This window comes from Trichechus manatus, unplaced genomic scaffold, assembly GCF_000243295.1.
Source record: "Trichechus manatus latirostris isolate Lorelei unplaced genomic scaffold, TriManLat1.0 scaffold00054, whole genome shotgun sequence".
NCBI lineage: Eukaryota > Metazoa > Chordata > Mammalia > Sirenia > Trichechidae > Trichechus > Trichechus manatus.
In genome coordinates, this window is record NW_004443990.1 from 14,196,401 (window position 1) to 14,212,872 (window position 16,472).

At 42.2% G+C, this 16,472-nt stretch overlaps 1 protein-coding gene across 2 annotated transcripts in view; it reads left to right on the forward strand.

Annotated features, from left to right (window-relative positions):
* Nucleotides 1-9,876: 9,876 nt before the first annotated feature.
* Nucleotides 9,877-16,472, forward strand: part of SKAP1 (src kinase associated phosphoprotein 1) — a 287,114-nt gene continuing 280,518 nt past the window's right edge. For both annotated transcript variants that reach the window (XM_023732793.1, XM_023732794.1), the window contains exon 1: nt 9,877-10,069. In XM_023732793.1, the coding sequence (XP_023588561.1) occupies nt 10,021-10,069 (49 nt within the window). In that variant the 5' untranslated portion in view covers nt 9,877-10,020. The remainder of the gene's footprint in view (nt 10,070-16,472) is intronic.

The window sequence follows — 16,472 nt, forward strand, 5'->3', positions numbered from 1 at the left end:
ATGCAGAGCTGCCCTGGTGAAGATAACAGGTTGTCTGTCAATGTAAGAAAGCTATGCATGGCCTGGACCACAGAGCTTCTACCGGAGGAGAAATTAAACCTGTCTCACACACCAATCCCAGTGCTCTGATTACATTTACAGAGGTCATGGCCTGCATTCTGTCACCATGGAAACCTCTCATGCTGCCAGGGTGTTGTCTGTGTGTGTGGTTGATATTTAAAGGCAAAGCTGCAGGCCCCGTTGCCGAACCATCAGCTGCCAGGGGCAATCACTTGCCTCCACCAGCCTGAGTCCTGGTGCTTAATCCCAGAGATAAGAGGAAAAGGAAGAGCTCAAGAAAAGGGCCCACTCTCTCTAACAAGCAGGTCTTTTTAGTAGAGCCAGGTTTACAGGGAGGAGGGTTAGAGACTGGAGGTGATAGGATAGCAGATGGGGAGCAACTGAAAAGGAGCCGAGCTTTGTCAGAATTCGAGCATCTTTTCATAGGCACATGGGCCCCATTGTTGAGTGGAGCCCTTCTTTCTCTGACACCATCTCTCGACTTGTGAGCACACCTCAGAGCAACCAGATAGAGCTGGGGAAGCCCCCTCTACCCGTGTGTTCTCAGTGGTTTTGATTTTGTACATCTGGTAGCTGTGTGAATTGTGCTGATAACAATACGGTTTATGAAGGGTCCCTACTTCTTCCAAAGACCCTACACCACCGTCCTGGAAAAAGCTACCAGGGGAGTGACTTATCAGGAGTCCCAGGTGTTGGAAGAGGTAAATAACACCTGATTCAACAGAGTAAGAAGAGAACACAAGTGCCGACTCGGCTTGTGACCATCAATTTTTTTTTTAGTCTCCAGACAATTATTTCCACACCATTGAATGGAGTGTAGATAACACAGGCACCTTAATAGGCTGGGAGCAGAGGCTGTTTAGAGGAGATTTTAAGCACTGTGAGCATAAAATGAACATGAATATTCTGCAATATGTGTCTTACAACTTGTCATTAAGAGGATGGCCTCAATGATGTGATGAAACAGGCTTTGACTGGAATATTGAGCCCTGAAAAAGGGAAAGTCTGCATCAATAGTCTCATGATGTGGAATATCACATATTACTCAATAAGACATGTCATTGTGTTGATCGTGCATATGCTAAAAAGTACAGCAGCAGATAATAATGGCTTAAATCTCTACAAGGTTTTTTTCTTTCAGGAATTTACAGCCAATCCCCGAAGCTTCTCAATGCCCTTGGAAGGTGGAACATGGTATAACCTAAAATTAACCCATTGCCATCGAGTCAATTTAGACTCACAGAGTAGAACTGCCCCACAGGGTTTCCAAGGCTGTAAATCTTTGCAGATGCAGATTGCCACATCTTTCTCCTGCAGAGTGGGTGGTGGGTTTGAACTGCCACCGTTTCGGTTAGCAGCCGAACGATTTAATCACTCTGCCACCAGGGCTTCTAACCTAAAATTACAACTTGGGAAATGGAGTGGATCCTGTTTGATTTAGTTTCTAATCCTCCAAATTATGGGAACCTCTTTATTTTCTCCCTATGTTCTTATTCTATTTCTCTATTTCTTTACCCAGTTTCTCATTAACTCTCTTCTCACCTTCTTTTTATTTCTTGCTTGCCTTATCCCTAGGCCATCATCCATCCCTTCACAACCCCTCCCCTTTCCTTTCTGTAGAGTTCAGCCCATTTGGCAGCTCTCCAGACTAAAGAGGCTACGGACTACTGGGATACAATCCATCTTCTGATAGGTTCTTTCCCGAGTCTGTATTTATAGTGAAAACTTGGTTTCTGCCACAGTGAGTGAAAAGAGGAGTTAATATCTCATGGCTTCCAGATCAGTGTTTTCCCCATGTGATTTGGAGGACACTACAAGTATTCCAGAATAGATAGGGAGGGAGGAAATCTTTGGAGGTGGGCAGGGAGAACCTGCAGGCTGATTCTCCTTTATTTGTTAGAGCCTGGTGACAAGGAAGTCAAGTCTACTCTTTTCATCTCTTTAAAGGCAAGTTAGCTTTATAAAGAGGGAAAATTCTCATCCTTGGAGACCAAAAACATCCATATCTTGGCCAGTCACTTTTCCAATATATCCTTAGAGAGCAAGGTGAAATCAACTGAGAGATTATAGATGATTAAATATACGTATTTTTGAGCACCTAGCAGGTGCTGGTTACTGCAGGAATGCAGGTAATAATAAGATCAAATATTTATGATGTACCCAATCATGTTCCAGGCAGTTATAAACACTAACATCAACTCTTTGAATCCTCACAACCTTGAGAAGCAGATATTGTTACTATTGCTAATTTACAGATGAGGAAACTGAGGCACAGAGAGAATGAATAACGTGCCCAAGGTCACAGCAAGTAAGCGGCAGATTTGAGCACGGGATTGTCTGACTTTAGGACCACTATATTGTATCGCCTCTTTGATAGGGTCAGAACTGTGCTTTGGTATGTGTAAAGGGTGGCATGGAATGTGCTTTTGTGAGGGTGGCATGGGATGGTGGGGAGACTCGATGCAGGAGGGTAGGTTGCAAGCCATTTCAATATCACTTCTCAACAAAGATAGAATGAGAGCCTGACTCAGGTGATGCTTAGGATGCAAGGGAGGGTAAGGATTCAAAAGCTATTGTGAAGATGTAACTCTAAGAGGCTTGGATATCTGGAATGAAGATGAGGAAGGATCCAAGATGAGTCCTACATTTTGAGCTTGGATTACTGCGAGAACAGCAGTTCCTTTATAACTTGTTGGAATTTATTAAGCACATACCATATACCAGAAACTTTACATACATCATCTTGTTTAAGCCTCACAATAACCCTGTGAGGTGTAGATTATGATTCCCAATTTACAGATGAGGAAACAGACTTAGAGGGATGAGATGACCTGCCCAGTCTTACAGCTCGTAAATGGCAGGGTCAGAATTGGGACCCAGGTCTTTCTGACTCATAAGCCCACGTCCTTTCCACTGAGCTTTGTTGCCAGTACAAGGATTAAGGAGTCAGGACATGGAGCTGGTGCTTGAGGGAAGAGTAAATAATCAGTTGGTGGAAGTGCTCAGATATCCAGGTAGAAAAGTGGAACAGAGACATAAATTAGAAAAGTAATTTGCATACAGGGAAAAGTTGGGAGTGGTAGAAGGCTGAAACCACTGGGACTCAGAGAGCAAGGAGAGAAAAAAGAGAGAAGAAAAAGCAAGTATAAAACCCTGGTGAATACTTGCGACTAGGAAGTAAAATGAAGAAAGCCAAAGAAGGAGGCAGAGAAGGGCGGGAAGAAGACTGGGTTCTTAAAGAATGAGCAGGTGGCCAATGCCATTCAATGCTGCAGAGAAGGGGGAGAGGGCCCTAAGAAAAGATGTGTCATTGGCACCCTGGGAGAGAGTCGCTTCAATGTGTGAAGATGGGCAAGCAAAGCTAAAGGGCAGAGGAGAAAGGACAAACAATGATGGAGGAAGTTGTTGAGGGGAGAAAAAAGGCTGACAGTTGGAGACCATAGTAGGGTTGAAGAAAGTTTTTGTTGTTGTTGTTTGTTTTTTAAGGATTAGCGGAGACCAGAAATGTTAGTAGAGAGAGGGAAAGACTGAAGATGAAAAACAACATGGGAGAGGTGGAATCATAAATTCTAGTGGAGGAATGAGCCCGGTGGAGGAGGAGAGACAATTTTCCCCTAGAATAGAAGGAAAGTTGAAGCTGGAAAAGCAACACAACATGGATGAAGAGTACTGTTTTGTGTATGAAAGAAAGTAAGGTTTACGTTGGTAGAAAATGCAGCTGGAAGGAGAGCCCAAGGATATTTAAAAATAGGTATTTAGAAAGACAAAAACCAAAAAGGACACTGACACAATTCTGAAGGCAGGGAAAGAATGTATTTTGGGGACCTAAAGGTCATTATAAGAAGCCCTGGTGGCACAATGGCTAAGTGCTCCGCTGCTAACCGAAACGTTGATGGTTAGAACCTACCAGCTGCTTTGTGGGAGAAAAGAACTGGTGACCTACTCCTATAAAGATTTCAGCCTAGGAAACCCTATGGGGCAGTTCTACTCTGTTCTATAGGGTCACTATGAGTGGAATGGACTTAACAGCACACAACAACAACAAAAGGTCATTACACATAGGATGTCTATTCCAAAACCAAACCCACTGACATCAAGTCGATTCCAACTTATAGTGACCCTATAGGACAGAGTAGAACTGCCTCATAAGGTTCCCAAGGCTGTAAATCTTAATGGAAGCAGACTGCCACATCTTTCTCCCACAGAGCGACTGCTGGGTTTGAATTGCAGACCTTTTGGTTAACAGCCAAATGCTTTAACCACTGTGCCACCAGGGCTCCTTGGGTGTCCATTAGGGTAAAGATATTTTTACCTACTTTCTTGAAATAATCAGCCCTTGCTGGTTTTATCTCTGACTCTAGGTAGAGTTTCCGTTTGGATCTGTGAGTACTGGTTGATTCTGGTCAGATTACATCTCAGTTCTTCTTAGTGGGAGCATTTCTCCGGAGGACGTGTGCAATGCAGGCTAGAGTTTTCTACCAGATTCTAAACAACTGCTTCTTCTCTCATCTCAAATTCCCCCCAAACCCTGAATTCTAAGGCCTTTAGTAAAGCGAGGGAGAAGAAAGGGTAGAAAAAGAGGAAGGGGCTGAAGGAGCTTAAATGTTTACCTTTTGAAATAACAGATGAAACGAAACCAAAGAAATACAATTTTACCTAAGAAAAATAGTTTAAAAAGTTGCTGTCCCTCTATTATTTCATTTTAATCCCCTTATCCCCCCTCCAGTGGTGCAACAGTTAAGCGCTCCAAAAGCTTGGCAGTTCGAACCCCCCTTGCCGCTCTGTGGGAGAAAGACCTGGCAATCTGCTTCCAAAAAGATTACAGCCAAGAATACCCTGTGGGGCCGTTCTACTGTCACATGGTGTCGTTAAGAGTCAGAATTGACTCCAGGGCACCCAACAACAAACACCCCCCGCCCCGCAAAAGAAATGGTTGCCCTTTTAATACAATTTTCATAAGTTATCATGTCTGCAAATATCTAGCCTATAAAATTGGCCTTAGCCCCACCTGCTTCCTCATGCAGATTAACCATGTAAACTGCCTCCACATCTCACTCAGAGAGCACAAGGCAAAGGCATCATCTGGCTGCAGCTAACGCACTCTGAGCCCCCACCCCCACTCCTCAACTCAGATTCCCAAGAGAACCAATCAAAGACAGAGAATGTCAGAGTCAGCAACCTCTTTGGTCCTTAGGGCCTCGGAAGGGCTCAGTAGTGTCCACGGGGGATATCTAATGTGGTCTAAGGGATGGGCAAAAGAGATACAAAAAAAGGGGGGGGGGCGGGAATTGGGGAATATAGGGAAAAATAATGAGAGTGATAGAAAGATAAGATTAAAAAAACCAAGAAAGAAATGTTACGTGGAAGAGGACTAACAATGACTGCTTCACAGATCCACTCAGGATCCCTAGGCTGTAATTATCCATCTTAGCTATTCAGTTCTATAAGAGCTTTGGACCAGCACTAGAGACTCGGATTCTAATACCAGCACAGCCCCCTTGTGAGCTGGGTGGCCCTGGGCAGAGTGCTGGGTCTGTTTTTCATCTTGAATTTGATCACCTGGAAGATTCTTTTGAGTTTTAATAGTTCCTCATTCTGTTCCAAGGCTCTGTCTCATTAAGAACCTGTTTATGGGAATGTTATTTTGTTGTATGTATTACTGCAGAGAATCTAGGAGTGTGAGCTAGAAGAAACCATCAGAAGTGCATTTGTGTGTGTGTGTGTGTGTGTGTGTGTGTGTGTGTTGTGTTAATTAGCTAACCCTCCCATGTTGAAAGATTAGCTAATTAGTAAGAGCAGGCTCTGGCAAGCTGTGAAAACCCCATTTTAAAACCACCGAAGTGATGGGCCCAAGTTAGCATCTTTTGTTCATCTCTTCTGACTTGGTGGTGGCATGAGGTCTGGTTTCTGGGGCTCTGCAAAGCACACAGTGAGCCTGGTTCTTAGCATCCACGGGACGTATCATCTCTTCTTCCACAGCCCTTAATGAAGTGTGCAGCTCTTGTCCTCATTAGGCCCCAGCATTGTCAATAAACGAGTCAATAAACCCGGTTGATGGGGTTGGGACCGAGAGGCTGAGATGCAGCGGCCGCACATCCACAGGGCAGACGTCAGCTCCGCCGCATCGCCGCATCGCTGCATCGCCGCATGTCATAACCCAGTGTCCAGGGATCAATAACCAACTCAGAATAAGGCCCGAGAGCCTGTCCTCTGCAGTCTCCTCTCCAGACCCATTCCATCCAGGGTGGAGCAGTGCCAGCCGGCACCTGCTTTGCTTGCATTTGTTCCCATTCCATGCCATTCTGGGTGCCAGATGCTTCTGTTTCTTCCTGATTGAGCCCTCTGGACACTCCATGGATGCATATTTAGTGAATGCCCACCTGGCATGAGAACATACAGAAAGCCTCCCCTAGCAGCCCAGAGGCTGTCCTGGGCCCTATTTTCTGTGTCTTCTGTCTGCTGACAGTGTGTGTGGGGCTCCAGTGACAAGTAGGTATATCTTCTGCATGTTGTGCTGCTGGACTCCATTCTTGGCTGCTCTGCATCTCTTTAGATACCCTTATCTTATCTAATTACAAGGAATTTCAGATTAATTTCTTAGCCTCTGCTCCAAAGGACCTCTTATCAGTGAAGGCCTTGCACTTTAACCTTGTCATTCTTCTGCTGTTTGCCTTTAAGGGGCGGGCAGCTAAGATGTTGCTGGAATTGGGGCTTGTTGGGGGGTGGAGAGGGGAGGAAGAAGGAGGCAGACAGACCTGGGATTTGTGTATTCTGCTCCATTCCCCCGCCTGTGTGCAGAGACAGCTGGCTGCTTACTTTCATGACAGCCACATGGTACCCAGCCACACAGAACAGGACCCGGGCAGGGACTCATCTGCTGCCAACCTCTTCAGATCCCTTTGATATTTCTGACAGAGCAGTAAAGGACTCTTGACTATGACAGTTTGCCTTGCCTCTCTCCACCTCCTCTAAGACTCCTTGACGTGGTTTCCATGGCTACCCCAATCAGATTTGGCTTCCTTCGAAATTGGATTTCAAAGAAGGACAAGGTTTCAAAGGAATTTGTCCATTTAACAGAATGTCATTAGGAGTGAGGCTGACTGCTGAACCAGGGTCCTCAGATGATTAAGGAGTGGTTGTGTTCATATACGGAGGCAGGTTTCTGTCTGTAATGAGGAACCTTGATGCAACATGACAATACCATATTGGAATCTGCCAGTCACCCACCACATACTATCCAACCCTGCACCTCTCTCTTCCCCCACCTCTCTAAAACCCAGAGATTTCTGTGGGGAGGAATGGATGTAGAATACCTATGCAGTGAGTTTCTGCTCTTTCCCTTGGTATAAGTAAGCAATGAAAGGCAGTGAGGCCTTCAAGGATGTGCAATTACCTGGGTTTATTGTTCCTTATCAAATAACTCATTAGCTTGTAGCCTATATTAGCATGCGATACAATATCTTTGAAAAGGTGTGTGGGGGGGATTGTCAAATTTTCTTCCATTCCTGAGAGGGAAAGCAAGGCAGAGTGCTGAGGTTACATATAGGAGGGGTTTTGTTTCCTTTAAGGAACCCTGGTGGCACAGTGGTTAAAGGACTTGGTGGCTAACTGGAAAGGCCAGTGATTTGAAACTACCAGCTGCTCTGTGGGGGAAAGATGTGGCAGTCTGCTTCTGTAAACATTACAGCCTTGGAAACCCTATGGGGCAGTTCTACTCTATCCTATAGGGTCATTATGAGTCGGAATTGACTCAACAGCAGTGGGTTTGGTTTTTTGGTTTTTGTTTCCTTTGCTGGTTTTTTTCTTTTTTTAAATAAACTTTATTTTTTAAAACAGTTTTAGATTTACAAAAAAATTGTGATGATTGTACAGAGAGATCTCATATATCCTCCTTTGCTTTTAAACACATGGTATAAGTACTAAAAAAATGATTCAAGAACAGCTACAAGTTTATAGAAGAATGGGCAGTGAGGTTGGCGAAAGTGCCTCGGGGGTACCTGGTACTTGCTCAGGGGCCTGGAGGGGGCAGCCTGCCCATTACTACACCTTCCCAGGGCAAGAAGGAGGACCAGTAGGAGCCAGATTCCCTAGAGACTCCAGCCAGCCTTCTATCCCCACCCCTCAACTTGCTGCAACTTGTTGTGGGTGGGTCATGTGACTCTCAAACCAAGGCACCGTTCCTCTTCCATTTGCAGGATGCAGAAGTGCAAAGATGGCTCAAAGCCAGTGCACCCCTTCAAGGATCAAGTCTCCAACCCTGAGGCTGTATCTCGTTAACTACTGCACCACCAGGGCTCCTCTTCTCCTTGCTTCAGTTCACCATTATTTCCCTCTGATCCCACTGTAAAAACCACCTCACCCATCTTCCCGATGTCCGTTTTCTTACCACTCCCAATCCTTCCCACATATTCTGTAGGTCGAGTCTGAGAATACAAAACTCCATTTTACAAAGAAGGAAAACGGTAAAGGTGAAGTGAGATGTGAGGTCACATGCTACCACAGAGCTTTGATTAGGTCACCCTCTACCTCAAAAACTGTCAACAGCTCTGCAATGCCCATTCAATTGAATTACAAATCCCCTTTCTGACATTCAAGGCCCTTCACAATAGAGTTTCAATTTATCTTGACAGCCATAGTATCCCTACACCATGCAGTAAAAGAGGGCTACTAGCTGTTCCTCAAGTAGTAGAGGGCTTTTCCATCTTTGTTTACTCTGGTCCTTCCACCTGGAAAGCCCTCCTGACCCTTCAAAGTCTGGTGTGTTGTTCAGAGCCCATCTCAAATGACACATGCACTGCTAAACACAAGTACACTTGACTTCCTTCCTTTTCCTATATCCATCTCCCTCCCATGGCATTTTATACCTTTTTCATGGCACTTGGCCTATTGTATTTTTTAAAAAAGTAAACTATTTTAAGGTAACTGTAGATTCACATGCATTTGTAAGAAATGATACAGAGAGATCCTGTTCACCCTTCATCCAGCATCCCCCAACGGTAACATCTTGCAGTCCTACAGCATGATATTACAACTAGGATATTGACACCCATGTACTTTGAGTGAGGGGGAGAGAACACTCTCCTCTGTGATCTTGCCCTAGTCTCTATTCATTCTCCTCCCTTTGTCAGCTCTTAGAGGGAAAGGGCTCTGTACTCCTCCCTCTCTCTCAGCTTCCCTACCAGCATACCCCTTCCTCTCTCCACATCCTTTCAGCCTTAGAAAGAGACGCTTTGTCTCCCTGTGTCCATTGTTGCTGCTTCCGCTCCAACTCTCCCAAATGTTGGTGGCTTCATATTATTTACTGGGACTTACAATCATTTCCTTTAAACATCCAGTTTTACCTGAGATAGAGAACGTTCTGCCCTCGTTTTCTGGGCATGGGCTGTGTGGACGCGATCAGTTGAGTGGTGCTTCCTGGCTCGGACTAACCTCTTTCTTGGGTTCTGCCGGCCCACACCCCATTTCAGGCATCACTGTGGCTTCCAAGCCTTTACCCAACTGTTCAGTGCTTAGGACCGAAGGTCTAAAAGAGACGTGGTTCCTTTGAGTCATGTGAAGTCTTTCGTTTTGGCAAGGAGCCTGGGGGGAAACCCTTTGGCCTCGCATGGTGCAGCCATCCCGCCCCTCCATCCACTCCACCTGCGGACCTCAGGCCGCGGGCAAGAGTGCCGCGCGCCCCCGCGCACGGGCACGCCCCTCCCCCACGGCCGGGCTGCGCCCCTGGCCTCGAGCTCCACCGGGCGCGCCCCCGGCCCTCCGCGCGCGCCACTTCCTGAGCGCGCTTCGGGACCGCGGCCACGCCCTGCGGCTAGGCCAGGCTGAGGCGGCGGGAGACGACGGCAGAGTTACAGGTGTTTCCGCGGCGGCCCCCCGCTTCACGTTCCAGTCCGCCGGGCTTTGGAGCAGGCCTTCAAGTCCCTCTCCAGTCTCACACTCCGGCCTCGCTACGGTGCCCGCCAAATGCAGGCCGCCGTCACTCTCCCCGAGGAGATCCTTTGGCTCCTAGAAGGTAACGCCCTGGCCCAGCCCCCCGGCTCCCTCCCTCCACCGCCTGGGAAGTCCGTCAAGTGGTGAGCTGAAGGGAGGAAAGGAGACACCAGGGGTTCCCAAGGCCGGGCTTTCTCCTTAGCTCCTTCACTCACCTCCCTCTAGAACGCTCAAGGCTTCCAGAACCTTCAAAACTAGGTTTTCATCCACTCACTTCAAGGTCCCTTTCACTCTCTCCAGTTGCACATTTTCTTTTTCCTCAAGGCGTCTCCACTACACTTCACCTCCCAGACTTCTAAACTGCTCGAGGTTAGGTTCTTGGTCCTTTACCTGTCGTTTCCCCCTCAAGACTACCCCCTCCATCTGTAGGCTTTCCCCCTCCTCATCCCCTTTCCCCATCCCTGACTTCACCACCTTTCACAGAGGATCCTCACCTTCCTACTTAGAGGCCCCTGAGGTTCCATGAGGGACTCCCGGGTGACCCTCTGTTGGTCAAGGCCTGATGGTTAATGTCAGTTTTGTCAGTGCTGAAACCCCAGGCCTCACTTTATCAGCCTGCAGATGTCTAGGGAATCTCATTACTGAACCCAAGGCTAGCTATTATTCAGTATTACATTTCTTCCTTTTGTAGAATTGGCCCATTGTGGTGTGTTCATTTTCAAACTATAGTGTCTAAGCAATCTTTTTAAAAGGTTGAGGCCATACTCAGTAACACTCAACACGTACTTCTAACACTCTAAAGAGACTTTTCGCTAATGGGCAGTATCATCTGCTCAGTTCACACTTTTCATGGTGGAAGTAATTTTTGCTGTAGCTGACCTTCTAGGAAGGAGAGAGACCTGGAATCTGCAGTTAAATAACGGTCTCAGAGAAAACCATTTAGAATTAAGCCTTTTGGCTTCTAAGTGACATATTTGGCACATATTTAACAGATGGCCTTCTTTGGGCAGGTCATGCTTTTGGCAAGCAGCATTTTTTCGGTTTCTCTCAATTTAATTGGTTTTACATCTCCATTACCTTGTTATTTTGATATAAATGCCTCCTAATCAAATATTTGGCAAGTTCTTTAGATCTCTGCTTGTAACACCATTTCCATTCTGGATTGCGTCTATGTAAAAACTGTCAACTAGATATTTCCTTTGAGGTGAGGTTTCCAAAAACCATTTTAATTATGACCTGAGTGAGTCTAAAGTTTAGGAATAGAAAACTATTTACGAGGTAAAAGAGAGTTGCCAAGGTTGCTAAGATGAAGCAATCCAGCCTTTCGCTCTAGTGTTGAGTTGGCTATTGGTTCAATATTAGCCTTGTGACAAGAGGCTGTGTCTTTGGTTTCCAGGATGGAAGAAACTGTAGCAAGAAGTTTAATTCTGCTGTTGCATTTAAAGATATAAAGTGATTCTTTTTTTTTTGTATCTGTCATTTGATGAAAGGAAACCTATTTTACAAGCTTGTTAAACTAATACCTCAGTTTTGTGTGTAGCCTTGGTAGAGAATTCCTTTTTATTTTCAGAAGCTTGCAGTGAAACTCCTTCAACATTTTTGATATGCAGTCCTTTATTATTCAGAACTGACACTTTGGTAAACAACTCATTTCTGCACCTGCCAACTTCCTTTAACTTAGATTATTTTCTTGTTAGCTGACTGTTTTTAATTGAAGTCTTCAGATCTCCTTCTAAAGCAGAGCCTTTGTTTGCTGACAAGTAGAGCAGGGTATGAATGGAGATTAATTGCATGTCACATACTTCTGTATCAAACTTGCTGTGTCTTAACAATCTCTGTTGGTACTCGGGTCTTTACGATATAAAGAGGAGTCTGAGGTTAAATTTTAAAGAGCATCATTGGTCGTTGTATTTCTTTAAGGCATTTTTTTTTTTTAAGTTTGCAGTTAGAGTCTGAATCTCAAGTACAGGAAAAAAATGTAAAGTGGGATCCAGCCAGTGATTCTCTTGAAAAATAGTTGAAGATGTTTTTGAAACAGTCATGTCATAATACCAACTTATTGGTTGTAGGTTTAATTTTGTATGGAAAACAGTCTCTAGTGTAGACCAGCAGAATTATTCATTGTGTTACAAATAATTTGTGGATATTAGGAACCCAAAATGGCCATCAGTTGATCATCTGTTGCTGTTTACTCATCTCCCCTTCTTTGTAAGTTTAACTGTTGCCAGTTAGAAAATATGTAGGTCCGGATCTCTATATGGTCACACAATGGAAGGGAGTCACAGGATGTAAGAACTGCTTTAGTGCTGCCACATGGCCATGGGGTGGAGTTTCCACAATGAATTACTACTTTCATAAACCAAGGCATAAGCATTTGCACAGTGATTTAACGCTGGCCATCACAGCCATAACTTAAGCATTTATTTATTTATAACCACATGGGCATAAACGACGGGCGTTTTTTGACATAATGTCTGCTTTTAAAAATAAATATGCAAAGCATTGTAAAAGGTTTATGCCACACTTTTGCATAATGAAGAAGGAAACAGAAATTCTGAAGGTTTAAAATTAATTTTGTGTACAGATAAAATTTTAAACATTTGAAAATGTTTAATTTGACTGAGAAATCCCACTTCTAGGAATCCATGTTACTGAAATTAAAGTACATGAAGTACGTGTGCAAGGATACATCTTAAATGTCCATGAGTTGGGAAAGAATGAGGGGATGGTTGAATGAATTATGGGATATCCATATCATAGAATACTTTACAGCCATTAAAAAAAATGTGATATATTTATATATATGAACTCAGAAAATGTCCATGACATGTTTTTAAGACAAAAAAAAGCAAGATGCATATTAGTATTTGTAATATCCTATTTTTGTTTGAAAACAAACAAAACCAAAAAAAAAACCCACATACATATGTTTGTGTAAGCCTAGAAAGAAGTAGGAAAATTATACATCAAGCTGTTAACATTGGTTTCCTTGGGAGAGGAGTAAGAGAGTGTAAGAAGGAGATTATTAATTTTTATTTTGTGTATCTTTGTATTGCTTGAATTGTAACAATGAGTATGTATTACTTTTGTAATCAGGAAAAAACAAACTAAGGTTATTGAAAAGAAAAACAAAAGACAAATAGAAACTCAGAGAGGTAAGAGTGCTAATGGGTCACTAACCATGGTTGTGACTATGTTTTTCTCTTATTAGCCCTCGGAGTATGGAGGATGGGGAATTAAAATAAAGAAATTGTTCCAAATTTTGGCAAATGTCACAGCAATGAGAGGCTTCTAGAGTAACTCAGGAAACAGCTTCCTCAGATAGACTATGTCAAGCTCTCATACAGAAATAGTAACTAGTCTCATATCAGCAAAGAAGTCCCTTATAGATAAATAAAATGAAGGGAGTCTTCTGCCTTATTGAAAGAGGAGGAAATATTCAGGTCTGTTATCAAATCATTGGGCTGCAGATGTAGCAGTTATCTTTTTGTTTTTGTTTTGTGATAACACACTGAAAATAAAAATAACGGAGCGCTGGCAGTTTGCATAATCTTTGTTCCACAGATATAAACATAATCAGTTTCTTCCTTGTCTGTCAAGCCCCGTTTTTGAAGGTAGAAGCAAAAGAGGCAAGTATGAAGTAGTTAGAATAATTTTTTGTTGTTGTAGTTCACAGTTTGTTCAGTGTGATGAAATGTGGCCTACTGACTTTACCCTGATAGCTAATAGGTCCCACCTACCTACATGATACCTAAATCCTGCTTGGGATATGGATGTAAGCCAAAAGATGTCCACAACCAGCTGCGTTTAGTAGCAATTGCTGTTTTAACACTGATTCTCATATGCCTATGTTTACTTATTTTTTAAACTTCCTTGAAAAGAAATAGTCATTAATCATTTCCTTCCAGATTGTTCTCCAAATTTGTATTGGTTGTCGTAGCTGACCATAAAATCCTTTTCAATATAGTAAAACTTCAACTATGTGGAACTCACAAGAGTGAGTTGCTCTGGATTGCTGAGGATATTCTCTTTAAGCACCCTAACTCTTAATTTTAAACATTTGTGATCAATTTTTTTTCCCTAAAAGCCATTAGGAACTTTTCTGATTTCTTCAGCCAACCAATCTTGTATTCAAACTGACCTCCTTTGAACATGTTTTAATTCAGAGTTATAGTGAATATCTGCTATCATACTTTACAGAGATATATTGAGATATTTGTGCCATACTGCCCATGGGTTGGTTTTTGAGTGTCTATGTCTGTTTTTTATTTTTGCCATTTTTCCTGCTGTTAGGCCGAGGGCTATCAGTTTGCACTGCTGTCAGTATGTCTGCGTCCCTAATGCTACAGGAACATCAGATAACCAAGTTTGTTAGAATTAAGATATGTGTAAAGGAAGTATGAGGGGCTCTCGTTAGAATTAAGGTATGTGTAATGGAAGGTATAAGTGGCTCTCTTGATAGACAAAGTACCCAAGCCTTTATGCATGGACTTTGTGACGTGTATTTTGGCAGCTCAGAGTTTATTTTGCTTAAATTTTCATAGTGGGTTGTCTTCTAGATAGGTGAGGTTACTGGTCAATTGAGTTCTGAAAGGTGAAATATGATTATACTTTTATTTCTATTTTTATGTTAACTTTTTCTGATTATAGATGTAATAATGCTCATTGTAGAAAACACAATAATATGCAATCACATAGTCAACTACTGTTAACTCTCCAAATATTTCTTTCAGTTTTTATTATAAGTTCATACTTTGAAAGTTGACATATTGTGTATACAGTTTCGTATACTAATTCTTCCACTTAGTATTTCCATTTGCTGTTGTCTCCTGAGCATTTTCTTACGTCATTAATTTTTTTTTTTAATTCAAGTTATTTAGAAGTTATACATCCTATTTTTATTCCACTGGTGATTTTACCCTTATAGTTTAAAAAAAAAAAGATCAGTGTCCCTCTGATTAGCAACATTAGGAATGAAACAATATTGTTTGGCTCTTTCTTCCAGTGTAAAATGTGAAACTGTTAATATATTAGACACAGAGAATTATTAGTGTTTTTATTATATTTAAAGAATTAATTTTTGACATTTGCATAATATTTTAAACCATAGAAATAATAATATTTTTTTCTGTTAAACTTGTTCATTGCTAACTTTTTGTCCCATGGCTTTTTAAATTTTAATTTACCTTTTAGATATCTAGATTGTGGTATCCAATATAGTAGGCGCTAGTTACATGTGACTGTTTAAATTTAAATTAACTAAAATAAAAAAATGGATTCCTAGTTGAACTAGCTAAATTTTAGCTGCTTAGGATCTACATGTGGCTAGTGGCTACTGTATTGGACAGTGCATAAACTTCTAAGGAATGACGATGTAGAATATAATGCTGAGAATTTCGCGAGAAGTATACTTTGATAATACATTTTCTGATCCCCTGCATGTCTGAGAATGTGTCTCTCTTGCTTTCATGTAAACTTAGCTGTGGGCATAAAATTCTAGGGTCACAATCCTTCCCTTCCTTCCCTCTCCTCAGACTCAACCTCTAGAAGTTGCTCCATTATCTTCTCGTCTTCAGTTTTGTGGAGAAGTCTAATGCCAGCCTGCTATGTTTCCTTTGTAACTCATTCCTCCCATCCCCTGTGATGCTTAAAGGATGTTTTTCTCTGTTCTCAAAACTATCACTAGATTGTGACAAGGTCTTAGACTTTTTAATAATTTTGCCTAGTATGTAGTAGACCCTTTTGATCTAGGAACTCAGGTCTTTTTTTTCACTTGGAAAAGTTTTCCTCCATTATCATTGCTTCTGCTCCATCTATTTTAGTCTCTTATACGGGGGTTTATATCATATATTTACTGGACCCTGAATTTGCTTTCTATATTTAGTCTCTCGTTATCTGTCACTGCCTTCCTTATGGTTTTAAATTCAGCATTTATTTATTCTTTAATATTTTCCTGTATTCTTTCCTCATTACTCGTTGTTTCCTTTTTCTAAATCTCAGGCTTATAGATGTAATGTCTTTTTGGATGTTGTTGAGAAATTTTAGAAATAAAATAAAATTTTATTTTATAAGTTTTTGAAACATTTGTTATTTAATAAATTTACTTCAGAAGGAGACATTTTCTCTAGTCCTTCAGGATGGCCTCTTCTTTTTGAACTTTAGTGTGCTCTTGTGGTCCTGTATATTTTCTGTGTGCAATTTGCCTTGATTCAAATCCTGACTCTGCTACTTACTTACTGCCTGCTTGACCTTGGGCCTCAGTTTCCTCATCTGTAAACTGGGAATAATAATAGTAGTTATCGCATAGAGTTTATATGAAGAAGAAAGGGATGCATATTTGAAAAGAACTTAGAATAGCATCTGATATGTATTAAATACCATGTAAGTATGTATTAAATTAAAAAATTTTTTGTTTGAGAAAGTTTTATTAACCTCTATTTTTACAAGTGCCTCTGCACATGAAAACTTGCGGACTTGGCCTTTTG